Source organism: Equus asinus, chromosome 2 (assembly GCF_041296235.1).
Source record: "Equus asinus isolate D_3611 breed Donkey chromosome 2, EquAss-T2T_v2, whole genome shotgun sequence".
NCBI lineage: Eukaryota > Metazoa > Chordata > Mammalia > Perissodactyla > Equidae > Equus > Equus asinus.
The window spans coordinates 6303165-6317827 of record NC_091791.1 but is presented as its reverse complement, the minus strand read 5'-3'; the positions used below and the strand labels follow the sequence as shown (position 1 = coordinate 6317827).

Sequence of the window (14663 nt, the reverse complement as noted above, 5' to 3'; positions counted from 1 at the left end):
GACCGTCTTCTTTCACTTGGCCTAATGTTTTCAAGGTTTATCCATGGTGTCAGAATTTTATTCCTTTCTATGGATGAATTGTATGGTTAGGCCACATTTTGTTTATCCGTTCATTAGTTGATGGACATTTGGGTTGTTTCCACTTTTTGAGTATTATGAATAATGTGGCTGTGATTCATGTGTAGATATATATTTTCATTTCGGTTGGCTATATACCAAGGAGTGGAGATGCTAGGTCACATGGTAACTGTGTTTCACATTTAGAGGAGATGACAGTTTTCCAAAGTGGCTGCACCATCTTACATTCCCACTGGCATGGTCTGAGGGTTCTGATGTCTTCACCTCCTAGCCAACACTTGTTATTGTCTGTCTTTTGGATTATAGCCATATTAGTGGGTGTGAAGTGAAAAGTAAAGCATCATTTTTTGGGATGAGATTTTGGCTCATATTGTATAATGGGCATTGTCCAATATTCTGGTGGCATTTAATGATCATTTAATGACCTTGCATCTTGGTACTGTCTTGTTACACATTGGATCATTTTGCTGTATATCCCTAATGCATATCCCTTATGTTTTTCCTCATAGCAAAATGTTTACTGATTTCATCCTAAATGTTCCCATGGGTTTGCTGACCATTCAGAAGCTGTATTGCTTGATTGAAATCATTCACAGTGACCTCTTCACACAGCATGGTGAGTGGAACCCTGAGAATCATTAAATTGTCACATTATTCATTGTCTGTAGACCTTGCCCCTTCTGAATTCTCTCCTCATTGCCAAAAGGAGTGGAGGTTGCATCCAATTAAAACAGCTCCATTACAAGACAGGAAGATTTAGCCCTTACAAGAGAATGGTAATTGACATATAGTGTAGGTAATAGATCATTGAAAAATGAAGGCAAAACCTCGTAGTTTGTCATTTAGGTGTACACCAGAGCCCTCGGATAATCAGCATACATTGTAGCCTTTAAGATAATGTGATTGTCTATCCCGGGGAGGCAATCACTTGCTTCCATTGAGATGATTGCAAAGAAAACTTTCAAGTTTTCTTTAAATTTAGAAGTAATGGTTCTCTCTTATCCTGAACTTTGTATTCTTTGCCAGGGTTTCTTCAAACCCTGCTCAAAGTAATAAGAATTTTAATGATTCCTCAACTCATTTATCCTGAGGAACACCTTATATTTCCCCATGTTATTTCCTTACCGTTTTTATTAGTCATTTCCTTTCTATTTGGACAGACTGAATTAACATTTTACACTTGTCAAGCAGTTTTATTGAAAGCTTAAAACTTTTGCATAATTTCCCAACCTTCCTCATTTATTAGAGGCAAATGTGAAGACTGTTGAGTGACATTCTGACTGAGAGGCATAGATTTATTCTGTTCCATTTGTGTCTAGATGGTTCCATTCATTTTCTTTCATCCCCATGTGTGATGTTGTTTTAGTGATGGAGTAGGCCAGGTCTGGAATGTCCCTGTTGAGTTACTGGCTGGACTGAGAACTCAGTGTGTATTTGGCTTAGTCCTTTGTATCTTCTGGGCTACCGGACTCTGTGTTTGCCTGCTGGCTTTAATTTTATTTCTTGATTTAACTTTATAAAATGCACTGGAGTCTACACTTAACAGCTAAGGCTCATGTTAAGAGAAAATGTTAAGACTTCACTTGGGTGGGAATGTTCTTCTAGGGAAAAAATGTCAAACCAAGAAGTGGGTGGCTTTCTGTAGCCGCCCCCCCCTTGCAGGCCTCTCTCTGGGCCAGAAGCTCATTCTCACTTTCATAAAAGAAAGTCAACTTTGTCATCATTGTTTGAGACTCAATAGACATGAATCTCCTCCAAGCCATTAATCCCGACTGTCCATATTTCAGGTTCTCATTGGAGGGCTGGATCTTGCATTGCTCATTTAGAAGGTGTCTTCTAAAGCTTGTGGACACTATGGGGCTCAAGGAAGGCATGATGATGGAGGTGATGGGTAGGGAAACAGTTTCATTGTTTCCTTCTATATTGACTAAACTTTATACCAGAGCAAATAAAATCCCCTGAAAGTTTTATATCTGGGTCTTATTAGGTAGGTTACTAATGCCCCTTCTTCCAACCATTCAACCCCAAAATACACACACACACACACGCACGCATTCATGCACTCACACCTTCACACCACCCCCCCCCCGCCCCCCGCATTGCCACCAGTGAGTTAATAATTGTCAATGAATGACAATGGTCAGTGGACTGATTGTAGCTGACTTTTATTGAGTGCTGCTATAGGGAAGACCTTCTTGAGGATGTATTTAAATATATTTCAAAATTTCTTGCAAAACTTTGTTCCATGTATCATTTAGCTCTCCTTGAATAAGGATCTAAGACATAAAAGAGTCAATTAAAAATATTTAAAATAGAAGGAAATGTTTTCTTCTCTTGAAACTTACTCTATTTCTTTAGCTAAGAGAAAGCTTGAAGGGGAACTTACTGCTTATTTTTGGTAATTGTGCTGGCCTAGGTGTTGGGTGATGGTGTTTTTCTTCCTCTTTACTGTGCCCCATTTCTGTTTTCACTCTTGTTCTGTAAGTCTTTTATCATAGACTGCCTCAAGTCCTCTTTTGGAAGTATGCAGTGTGCAATTAAATACCTAGTTTTGTTTAATACGGAGTTACCAGGACATAAGATATTTTGGAATTATTAGCCTAGTATTTTTTTAAGTACAAAGTTAGGAGTTTAATCTTAATAGCAAGTTGCACCCATCATAGTAAATGAGATTGTACAAAATATATGCATCCAAAATTATCATGGGCTAAATGAGCTGAAATTAGCCTGGAGCTTCGTGTCTTACGAGCAGTTCCAGAATTGGCCCATCAGTAGAAGTTGTTTAAGCCATAATCGGCAGCCCAAATGTGCTTCAAACGCTCACTGGCTGCCTGGAAGCATTTCAGAATGCATTGTCCCATGTAAAAATGGCCTCGCTTAGAGGCTTTGAGTTTTAAGAATCTTTCTGGGTAAGGATAGCAGAGCCAGCCCTGATTTTTCTCATCTGCAAGCTCCCTGATTCTTCAAAGCAGCCAACATCTGTCTTACCTCCTTGTCAGGAAAAACTTATCAGTGGAAATCTTCCACTTGGTCTGTTCTTACAAAGATGTTATTACTTTTGCAAAATATTCTGTGCTACCTTTTGTGCAAATATTTAAAGCCAAACCATTTTCTGATAAGATGTGATGGCCGAGATTTCTTGCTTTGTTCCATTTCTTGTTAATTTGTAAAAAATGTAGTTGTCTCTGTCCTCTTTCCTGATCCCAGTGGAATCAGTCAAACTAACTTCCCACGTGTCCAGAGTTTTAGAACTTGATGTAACTAGATTTAGTTGCCCAAGCTACTAAATGTGCCAGCCCTTGGGGAACATTCTTTTGGGGCTGTGGTCAGAGTACATCACAGTGCAGCTCCTCCGGTGACCTCTGTGGGCTCCAGGGCTTGTCATTGCTTATCAGCACATGTGTTGCCCACTCATGGAAGACACTCAACTTAATTGTTTTGCTCTGAAACATTTATTTCCATCTCCCTCCACTATCAAAGACATTCCATCGTTTTAAGGGACTCACTTCAATGGGAATGACAAGCTGATCTGTGTGCAGTGAGGCTGGCAGTGAATTCTGAAACTGGAATTGCTCCTCTGCAGAAAAGCCTTCCTTTGCCAGGTTTGGGTCCTGGTAGGCTAAGGCTTACAGTGACCTGATTGTTTTAGCCCTGTTTTTCCTGTTGCTCCTCTTCTGTCCCTTTACAGGACACGGAAACTGAGGATTCATCGGGCTGAGTTTGTTAGGCTACAACAGGAGATCTGTCTTTTGGCTAATAGGATTGTGTTTGTCTGGCCCCAACCTGTGTGGACAGCACAGCCGCCGTCACTGCTGTCTGCTCACAGGTGTACCAGTTGCGATACTCCTTCTGAATCAGGACTTTGCAACTCTTGATGCCTCCACAGCCTCCACCCTGGTCCAAAGGAAATGGGAGTTCTTCACAGAGCTGTCTCCTCCCACTGCTCATTTCCAGTTGCCATCTTAAGAAGTCATGCCTCATCACTAGAACCTGGGCCGTAGTCTGCGTTGTAGTTGCAAGGGTGGCTGTGGACTTGAGTTCTGGCCTCTGTACAGCAGAGACAATGTAGGAATTGCCCCTGATGTAAGAAGGCTGTTCAGAAGCTGAAGTGCAGACCTGACCACATCAGAGGTCAGTAGTAGACTGCTGATAAAGCCAGTGCACCAGGCCTTCTGGAGACTTCTGACCACTCGTTGTGCTTGGTGATGTGTGAGCCATTTTGGCCTTTTCTCTAAGTACCTTCTCCTTTCCCTTTGATTTTTAAAAAAATGAATGACTGCTTTGCACCACTTTTCCTGCAAGTAATTTAACTCCCTCATTAATAAAGAACTGTTTCTTTCTGATGCCCTTTCTATGATGAGGGCAGGTAGTACACAAGAGGATTGGAAGTGTGTGTGGGCTTTATGATCAGATTGCCTGGGTTCAAATCCTGCCTCTTTTACCTGCTAACTCGGTAACTTTGGGTAAGTTATTCTCCAGGCTTCTTTTTCCTAAGCTGCCCTTTTCTTGTTGCCTGTGTCATATGTTTTGAGGATTAATATATGTTTAGTCCTGAGATTTGCACTAAGCATTTAATGCACATTCAATTAATGTTAGCCATGTCTGTCACTTTTGTTGAGGATTCAGTAGAAAAATGGCAGGTAAGATCCTGCCCTCATCAGAGAGGATAATTAGAATGTCAAATATGAGCTGAAAGGCAACAGACCTGGACCAAATAATGAAACGGATTACACTGAGAGCTTTCTCTGCGAATTGCTGCATAAAACACCCCGAGAAACTCTGCCCCATGGCTCCTCATGGCACTGTCCACAATGTGAAATCATTGCATATTTTTACTCCTTGCCTTACTCTCTGTGGTCCCTCCCTAGAATGAGAGCTCTCCATCTTGTTATTACTTCGTCTTGTTATTACTCTGTTGCTGTAACCTAGATTGGTGCCTGACCCAAGGCACACTCACAATGCATATTTATTGAGTGATCAAAATTGGACTTGGATGTTCAAAACTAGCACTTCTTTTCCCAGGGAGTAGCACAGAGAAGGAAGTGTGATCAGCTATGTACATATGTAGTTCACTTGATCTAAGGGAGGAGAGGCTTTGTGTTTACATGGGAAGCTGGCTGTCTCTGCTGGTCTTGGCTGTGAGTGGATTGGTCATGGAGGAGGAAGGAGATGTCTTTGAGGTAGGGTAACGTAAAGAGAGAAGGAAAAGGAAGAGTCATGAGAGACTCGATATGGAGGGTCTTATGTGAGTAGTCTTATAAAATTAAGCCTATCTTGTATTTGCTTTTGATCTAGTTATCCTCAAGTTTTGTGGAAATACGAAATAGGGGAGGGCACGGTTCAACTCCACCTCTGGATTCAAGATAGCTTTTTGTTAAAATTATGGAAAATTTTAAACATACAGAAGAGTGGAAAGAAGAATGTAGTGAACGCCTTTGGACCCCTCACTTGGCTTCAGAAGTTATCAAGTCGGTCAATCTTGTTTTTATCTATGCACTTCTCTCCCAGATATTTTGAAGCAAATCCCAGTCATCACAGCATTTCATTAGGATATCTTTTCAAATGCATGGTGGTGTTCAAGAGTGAATGACATTGTTTCAGAAAAGGGAGGATGTGCAGAGGGGCTGATCCCCATGCTGGTTTCTGGAATCCACCTTGAATGTTCCTGCTCCTGCTCCTGTGCTGAGGTGAAGGGGTTTTGACTCATTAGCATGCTGTGCACGAGAGCCAATGAATGGGCGGTAATGGCTTCCAAGCGTTGTCTCGTGATGTGACTTGACTACTGGGAAGCTGGTTAAATAGATTATGCGCTTCACAAAAAGATGACTCTTGCATGTAATCTGTGGTGTGGAGTGAACAGATTTTCAAAGCAAGATACAAAGAGACAGAAAGGTCAGAGCTTCATAATTTGTGCATTTGTAGCTTTGTTCCCATGTGGTTATATTGTTGCCCACATATCTGACAAAAGCTGTAAAAATTAAAGCTGAAATCCTATTATAGAAATGAAAAGTTTCAATGTAATTAAATTAAAATAAACACTAGGACACTGAGGTTTAGGATTTATGCCCACAAAAATGTTTTACATTAATGTTATAGAAATTGGAATGAAAGGAATCAACGTGAGATAGCATTAGCTTTTAAATTAGTCAAGAGCTTTGGACATGCTTGCAAAGAAGCCTTTGAGTTAAGGTGGGAGACCTGGTGGAACACGTGCCCTTACCCGCACAGGCTCCTTTCCACTGTGGTTCTGAACCTGAGACCTTTGGAAAGCTCGCTGCAGTTAACACTGAATCATTTCTTTCCCTTTCAAGGTCTAATCTTTCCATAGTCCCGTATGGAAAGTAGCCAAAGCAATGGACAGATTTTCTTTAGCACTTCCTATGTACTTATCATTGTGTCTTAAGGAGTTTTTTTGTTTGTTTTTGGAGGCTAGTGTAAGATTTGAAGATTTAGTGGCAAGACAGTCCCTTTGTGGTCTTGACAGTAGTTTCATACTCTTGGTAGATTACTTCCTTCTAAGCTCACTTTTCATTGGCACCCCTTTGTCTGTTTTTGTGTTTTGGCTTTTTTCCCCCGATGGTTGGAACCCAGCAGTGGGTAGGAGTGGGACATGTGCTATCCTCTCATTCCCTGCCCATTCCCGTGGTTCTTTTCCTCAATATAGCAAACAGGCTCCTTTTAGACAGTGTTCATCAGCCTCATAAAACTTCATTTGTGTTCCAAATTGAACAACACAGAGGTTCTTAAAAATGTAGGCCTTGAGAGCTTAAATTATTTTCCTCGTTCTTGTTTTCAAGGGGAAGGATTCTTTCCGTTATGAGGCAAAGTAACACTCTCCTTTTTAATGTGGAAACATTAGTTACAGCAGCCCTTTGAAATCTGAGGGCAAAGGCCCAGATACCTATTGGGACTAGCTATTAGGAAATATTGAAGTCAGATTTCCAGACTGTTTTTTCATTTTGATTAGATCCAACATAGAGAATTTATATCTCTAAAAATTATCTTATTAATCAATTTCTTGTGCTTTAAATTGTAGAAAGAAAAGGTGTGTGTTTAATACAAACCCACAATAAAATATACCTTCTTAATGCTTTGATCTGTAAACAAATCAAAATAAAGTCTCTTGAGCTTCTCCACTGTGGAAAATGGAGAAATATTTCTCCTTATTGAAAGGGATCTTAAACTCAGAGCTACTCTGTAGTAGTTTTGTTAACTTGATGGATGTTGTCCAGAAAGAAAAATTGGGGTTGAGATCATCATGTGCCACAATCACTTAATGTGCCAGTTGTTTAGCATTCTGGAGTACTTTAATTAGATAGTTGTGCTGATGACTTCTAATGAATGTTACCAGCTGTGAACCCCAACGACTGATTCTTTTAAATAATGGGGAATATGAATGTTATTCTCTCCTCTTCTATTTTTTTTCATGCCTTGAGAAAATTTTAATCTTTATCTGTAAAGTACTGTACCTTTTTCAGCCCTCATTCTATATCTTTCATTAATAGTGTTTTTGAAAAGCCTGTTTGTTAAAACAGTGCAGCCCTTTAGAAATGGCTTGATGAATCTAGGAGGGTGAACTCAGTTTTAGTTTCTTAATTATATCTATTTCAATTCCATTGAAATTTGTTGAGCACCTACCATGTGCTTATGACTGTTGGTTGGTGAGTTTGATTTCTCTGAGAGGCTTCAGAGCCATCAACTTAAAAATGTATAATTGGGAAGACTAATTCTCTTAATTTATAGATAAGGACATAGGAGTTAAGTAACAAATCCTAGTCTGTATAAGCAGGACCCAGACAGGGAGCTGTCCACCATCATGGTGCTGATTAAGGAGTTTTGTTACCAATCCATCACCTGCTCTTTTCGTAAACTGTTTCACACCCATCATATGAGTTATGCATTTTGAAAACTGAATTTACTTCAAATGCCATATAGAACAAGATAAAATACAAATATATGAATAAATAAACACGTAAATGAATTAAACATAAATAAACTATGTAGTGTACTCATATGCTCATGGAATTTTCATCGTTTTTCTCTTTCTGTGAGGGGAGTGTTATCTGTGATCAAATTGGCAGTGCCAACAATTCCTCAGAGTATAGTTGGTCTAACCTTTATCTTAGTCTATTGACTCTCTGTTCTGTGCCCACCTCTGTGTGGGCTCCTACTTCTGTTACTTCATGTTGGGAGCAGGAAGAGCAATCTCGGAAGAGGCTGCCTTGATTAGGCACCAGGACAGCAAGTCCCTAAGTCTTCCCATTTCATGATTCCCTCCGGGCCCTACAAGCTGAGCTCCGTCCTTGCATGATATGTTGCCTACAGTAACTTGCCTGGGACAGTTGGAGGAGCCCCAGGTCAGCCTACAGGCTCCTGTGTTCTCCTTCCAGACCTCATTCTTTTTCTGTTCCATGGACACCTCTCTGAGTGCACAGACCTTCCCTCAAGATGGAATGTACCAGTCTATATGTTTTTGACATTGTTTTTAAAATATGCATTTCATTGTTGGGACAACCAGGAGAGGCATGTGTGCTGGACCTCATTGACCAAGACCTGTGTTGTGGGTTACCTTCACTCTCCTGGTTAAAAGAATGCATACCACTCCCCAGCCCTGTGTATTCTTTCTTGTATTTTTTCATCCTCAGTGTGTAGAGATTCTGCCCAAGGCCTGGCACACCTGTAGGATTCCTTCTGAACTTCCCAAGCCACTTCCTTGATGTACTTCCATCCACCTAGAGAATAGATTCCTAGCTTGACCATTAGAGCCCACACAGTCTTCCCCAGCACTTTTACTTGACTCTAATTTTTTCATCTACTTATAGATGGGACTTATTTGTGACTGTTCTCCATTGGTTCCTCTTTCATTTCTTTCTTCTGACAAATTATTTATTACTACAATACTAATGAATGTTTAACCCCCATTATTATACTTCTCCAAACTAAAGGATACAAAATATCTGCTGCCCCACTCCCTTTTCCAAAAGATGACACACTTTTTACTAGACCCAATGGCTTTATCCAGAAGACAGTCTTAGACCAGCTTCTTTTTCCCATTGTTTCTGCAATTTATATCCTGTTGTGCTCCTCCTTCCAATTTCCAAGATACTTTTAATTCCTCTATCACCCTCTTAATTAAAATTCTGTGACATTGGGCATCTCAAAGCTGAAATGTAGCTTACCTTACTTCTGATCATTTTAGCACTCAGCTGAGTGGCACTGAGGATCTGTGACCACATCCTGACCAGAAGACTTACAAAGGTGCTGCTGGTTGATAGGGATAAAAACACAGTTGTATTTACTCCATTTCACAGACAAAGAGACTAAAGTTCAGAAAGTAAAAATAACCTACCTAATAAGCCTAGTCAATGTGAATTTATTCTCCTGGTATTGCTCACTCTCATGACTTGTTACATTAAAATGATTCTTGGGAAGATTTAATTCGCGTTTGACATGTTAGATACCTGAATCATACATGTTTACAGGCATGTGCGCATGTCTGGATCATTTACTCTAAGATGTTCCGGCTTTAAGATCAGGCATCTAATTCCGGCTCTGCTGCTGCTTAGTGGTGTAATCCCCACACATCCCTTCTCTCTGATTCCTGGCTCGCACTCTGTAAAATGTGGACATGAGTAGATAGTTCCTTATGATTCCTTCCATTGCTGACTCTGTTTTCTGCACTTCTGTTGCTTGAAGACTTGCAAAGAGGGAGAAATCATTTGAACAAATTGAATCATGTGGGTACAGAGTTCTTAGATGGTTGAAAAATAAGATGATTGTCTATAGAAGATAAATAGTGAGCATCCTCCATTTATATGGCTCTTACTGTTTAATTCTCATTAAAAGTGTTAATCTGGATCTCAGTTCTATGTAACAGGCTCAAGGTTATTAAATGTACTTTATGGATCATTTGTTTAATGTGACCAAACTAAAAATTAAGAAGCATATTACTCAGTGTTCATAAAACGAATGTTTTAAATGGACAAATTCATTCTCATATTTGCATCTTGCTTTAGTGTAGAGCTGTAATGGGGTTATAGACAGATATTCTGCTTGGACATTTATAAGCTGATGATGCCTGTTGAATACCTTTTATAAAGATTAATATTTTTTACTCTGTGCCCATTACCAGAGCATTAATCATCACAGCTTCAGCCTGCACAGCTGAGGATGAACAGATGTCAAATTATTGCTGTCTGTAATCATAGTGGATCACACCGGGAAAGGAGGATGTGGAAGGGTGGCCGGTGTGCGGCAAGACCTCTGATCCCCATGGCTGATTTGCGTGCCCACCGGGCTGCCTGTCCCTCCCTGGCTGCCTGGGCTGAGCTTACTGCATTCCTCTCTGTGCATACCATGGAAAACCAGGACAAGTGTGCTAGGTAGTTCTGGCTTCCTTGTAGGTCATGGCCATGCCTCGACTCATTACTCATGGGCACTGACAAGTCTTGCAGTCCCAACATGTGATGTGAGGTCTGATAGGAGAAAGCTGTGGCTCTGATTCTGCCTCCAGTGGTGAACGCCAGCTCATGAAAATGAGACTTTGCACATGAGGTCTCTAACATCTGCTTCCTAGCAGACTTGTAGATGATGCTACTCAGCAGATAAAGAATGTGAGCGACATAGGTAATTTAAAATTTTCTAGAGGCCAAATTTTAAAAGAAGTACAAAGCAATTGGTGAACTTAATTTGAATAATATATTTTATCGAAAATATCATCTTAATATAACTTTAATCTAAAAATTACTAATGGCATACTTTACGTTCTTTTTTTTCACACTAAGTCTCTGACATCCAGTGTGTTTTTTAACACTTAACAGCACATCTCAATTTGGATGCTAAATTTTCATCAGAGATGCTTCATCTGTATTTAATGAACATTTAATAAAATTTACCATTGACAGGTAGATTCATGTACTCAAGTTGCTCCACTTGTTCCAAACAGTTGTTTCCAATAACTGAATCAAGCATTACTTTTTACATGTAGGTTTAAATTACTTAAAGTTAAATAAAATTCGAAATTCCATTCTTAGTGGCACTAGCTACATTTCAGGTGCCCGGTGGCTACCATATTGCATAGCACAGCTCAAGGACGTTAGTTTTCTTTGTGTACTGTTAGTTGCAAAGGCTGACTTTGTATGTTAGTATAATTCTTATGATCGTTATTGACAGCTACCATTTAATGAATGCTTGCTGTTTGCCAAATATACACGTTGTATCATTTAATTCTCACTGTAAATCTAAAAGGTAAACAACAGCATTCCCATTTTGCAGATCAGAAAAATTAAGGCCTAGAGTGTTTAAATAACTTGCCCAAGATCCAAAGAAAAGAATGAGCAGAGTGGTGTTATTATTTCCCACGTGCTTGGGCAGACTGGACCTGAATGAGAGTAAAAGGCTCTGCCTGAGCCTCATGGTGTGGCCCCCGCTCCTGGACTTGGGGCAGGTGTGACTGCAGCTGGTTTCAAATGGTTGTCTGTGGGGAGTTTATTTAAAATACCAGGTTGTTTTGGGTTTTGTTTTTGATCGTCAGCTTTCCAGGCCGTGTGTTTTGAACCTAATGCGACCATCAGCACAAATCATAGTATAGAAATGACATCCGGTTCATGAGGAAAGGCAGGATATTCAGGACACCGAGTTGGGGCCTTAATAATGTGACAGGGGATTGCTCTTCCTCACTTTCCAGAGTCTCATGATTTAAAATAGTTAATTGCAGGAGTGTGTGTGTGTGTAGTAGATGGGTGTGTATGTGGTGTGTGTTAGTGTGTGGGGTGTGTGTGTGTGTGTGTGATGCGTGTGCATAGTGTGTGAGTGTGTGTGTGATATGTATGTTGTGCGTAGTGTGTGACTGTGTGTGGTGTGTGTGTGTGTGTGGTGTGTGTGTGATGAATTTATGTGTGGTATGTTTGTGGTCTGTGTGATGTGTGTGTGTGGTGTGTGAATGTGTGTGGGGGAGTGTGTGTGGTGTGTGTGTGTGGGGGTGTGTATGTGGTGTGTGTTAGTGTGTGGGGTGTGGTGTATGAGTGTGTGTGGTGTGTGTGTGATGAATTTATGTGTGGTATGTTTGTGGTCTGTGTGAATGTGTGTGGTGTGTGAGTGTGGTGTGTGAATGTGTGTGGGGGAGTGTGTGTGGTGTGTGTGTGTGGGGGTGTGTATGTGGTGTGTGGTGTGTGTGTGTGTGTGAATGTGTGTGGGGGAGTGTGTGTGGTGTGTGTATGTGGGGGTGTGTATGTGGTGTGTGTTAGTGTGTGGGGTGTGGTGTATGAGTGTGTGTGAGTGCATGTGAGGAGTGTATGCATGTGTGCTGAGTGTGGGGAATGTGTGCTATGTGTGTGTGAGTGTGTGTGGTATACCTTCCTCCTTGCTCTTGACTTTTTGGCCTTGACTTACAATAAAATTTGAGGGACTTTAGTGTTATTTAAAGTGTGTGCCCCACTTCTTGGAAAAACTGAAAGTAGACTGACGTGCAGAGTAAGAGAGACCTTTGAAAAAATGAGGTTTTGAGAAACCTGTGTTAATTTTGCTTTTGGGGGGGTGCAGCTGAGTGGCTGAGCGGCCCTGGGAGGCAGACCTGCAGCCTCCTGCAGACCCTGAAATTTGATACTGTGCTCCTGTAATTGCAAATGAATGCATACCAACACTTGCACATCACACACGCATGCACCTGCAGTCTACTGTCCAGATTGGCTTGGACACTGTCCAGTGAAACTGGGTCACCAGAAATGCGGGAGAGGTTTTGTTATGATGTCTTTATCCCTCTGATGTCTTGCAAGGATGGGCCAGGGCTACGCTGGACTTCAGGTCCCTCCTCAGCACGAAACAAGTGTGAAGTACTGTGGTTTCCAGAAAAAAAGTGACTGCAGACAGAAGTAAATAAGCTGCAACTGTCCTGGTAGGAAGAAAGAGCCCTCTCGACAGTGAGCATATGCACACACAAACACTCACATGTGTGCACACACAATACCACCATCACGTCTTGGTTCACGTGCAGAGGCTCTTCCCATTGATGAGAACAACACCTCTGCTTTCCTGGACATTGCCTTCCCGTAGGAGAAGCGGGTAATAGAACCAGTGGTAATTTACGGTGGTCCAAAAACTGGGCGTCTGAGGCCTGCCTGCACCCAGGCCTGTCGGTGGGCTGTGCCAGGGCCTGCAGATCACAGGTCACAGGCTGGTGCTGCCTCCAGCTTTGGTCCTCTCAGCGTCTGAAGGACTCTGGAGCATTGTCTTTCTTCCTTTGGGGACTTGAGATGTGTTTCTGAAGGGTGCTGCTGCCCTGTGACCCTCTGTCCCTGGAGGCCTGCACGAGATGCCTGGTGCAGCCTCTGAGGAAAGCCTGGGTGTCTGGCTGCCGCTCTCCAGGGATTGGTCCTATGATTTGTGAGTGGTCAGGGGCCGGAGCTCTGTCCTGGGGCTTTCCTCTGCATTGGAATGTCGGACTGCTTTCACAAACTCTTTCTGTAGGCATTGTCTCTTGTCATCCTCTCAATGAAGTATGCTTATCCCCATTTCCCACTTCGTCTTGACCTGCCATGAGTGGAGTGGATGATGAAGGATGAGTTACAGTTCTCTTGTGGATACTGAAAACATCCAAGTTGTGGATACGGGTCCATCCGAAGGATTATAACAAATGGGTTTTTACGTTCTCAAAGGACTAAGAGAATGAAATGTCTTTCAATGTGACAAAATGGCATGAAGTTTCCAAAAGATGTTTTTCATCAAGAGAGGCTGGATAACAAACAGGTGAAGCTAACACAGACCCCTGAGCTGGGTGGATAGCGGGCGTTCCCGCCAGGCAGCCAAAGACAGTTGACAGCATCTCCCTGCCGAAGAGGAACAGGGCACTCATTGCTTCCCGGAGTACTTCTGACAAATGAGACCAACACACTCAATTACCTCCGAGAACAGTGAAGTCTACAACTGTCTGTCGAGCGTAACAGATAAATGGAGCGGTAAGGGATGGATTTTGGCCAGGGCACCTGGGAACCAGGGCTTGAAGGGCTATTTCTGCCATCTCTGAGTCCAGAACTGTGTTCCTCAGATTTTCTAGGACTGTTCATGGACACACCCCGCCCCCTGAACCAGATTGCCAGTCCACTCTGCCATCTGCCTCTGTCCAGTCCCTCCTAAGCTTGTTTCAGAGCAGTCTTGCCAGGCTTCCATAGTCATTGTTTTCCTTAGTCATGGTGTCAGGGTCTGTCTTTACCTGCTCGGGTCTTCAGGACTCTAACTTCTCCCTCTGAGATGTCTTGGAAATTCGACTTATCTCCCAAATGATGAGTTGTGATAGGGATGACCAAGAAGTGGACGTGTGGCCAAGGGCTCATCCCCTCTTGAGGGTGGTCATACTGGGCTATGTGTTTCAGGCCGAATGGAAAGAAGACCCATTCTGGAGATGTCATACCATGGACTGAGAGGATAGGCACAGGCAGGGCTGGACTCAGATGGGTTTGCGGAGGAAACTTCCCAGCCTGCTGGGTTCTAGGAGCTTCAAGTGTAGCCCCTACACTGGATGTTGTGTTGTGGTTAAGGTCAGCCAGTCAAGAGCTCCTGAGGGTGGAGGTAGTTTGTGAACATCGGGATTC

General features: G+C 42.0%; 1 protein-coding gene across 3 annotated transcripts in view; it reads left to right on the top strand.

Annotated features, from left to right (window-relative positions):
* DOCK1 (dedicator of cytokinesis 1) overlaps positions 1-14663 on the top strand; it is a 505440-nt gene that overhangs the window by 176336 nt on the left and 314441 nt on the right. For all 3 annotated transcript variants that reach the window (XM_070481013.1, XM_044748741.2, XM_070481015.1), the window contains exon 25: positions 588-694. In XM_070481013.1, the coding sequence (XP_070337114.1) occupies positions 588-694 (107 nt within the window). The remainder of the gene's footprint in view (positions 1-587; positions 695-14663) is intronic.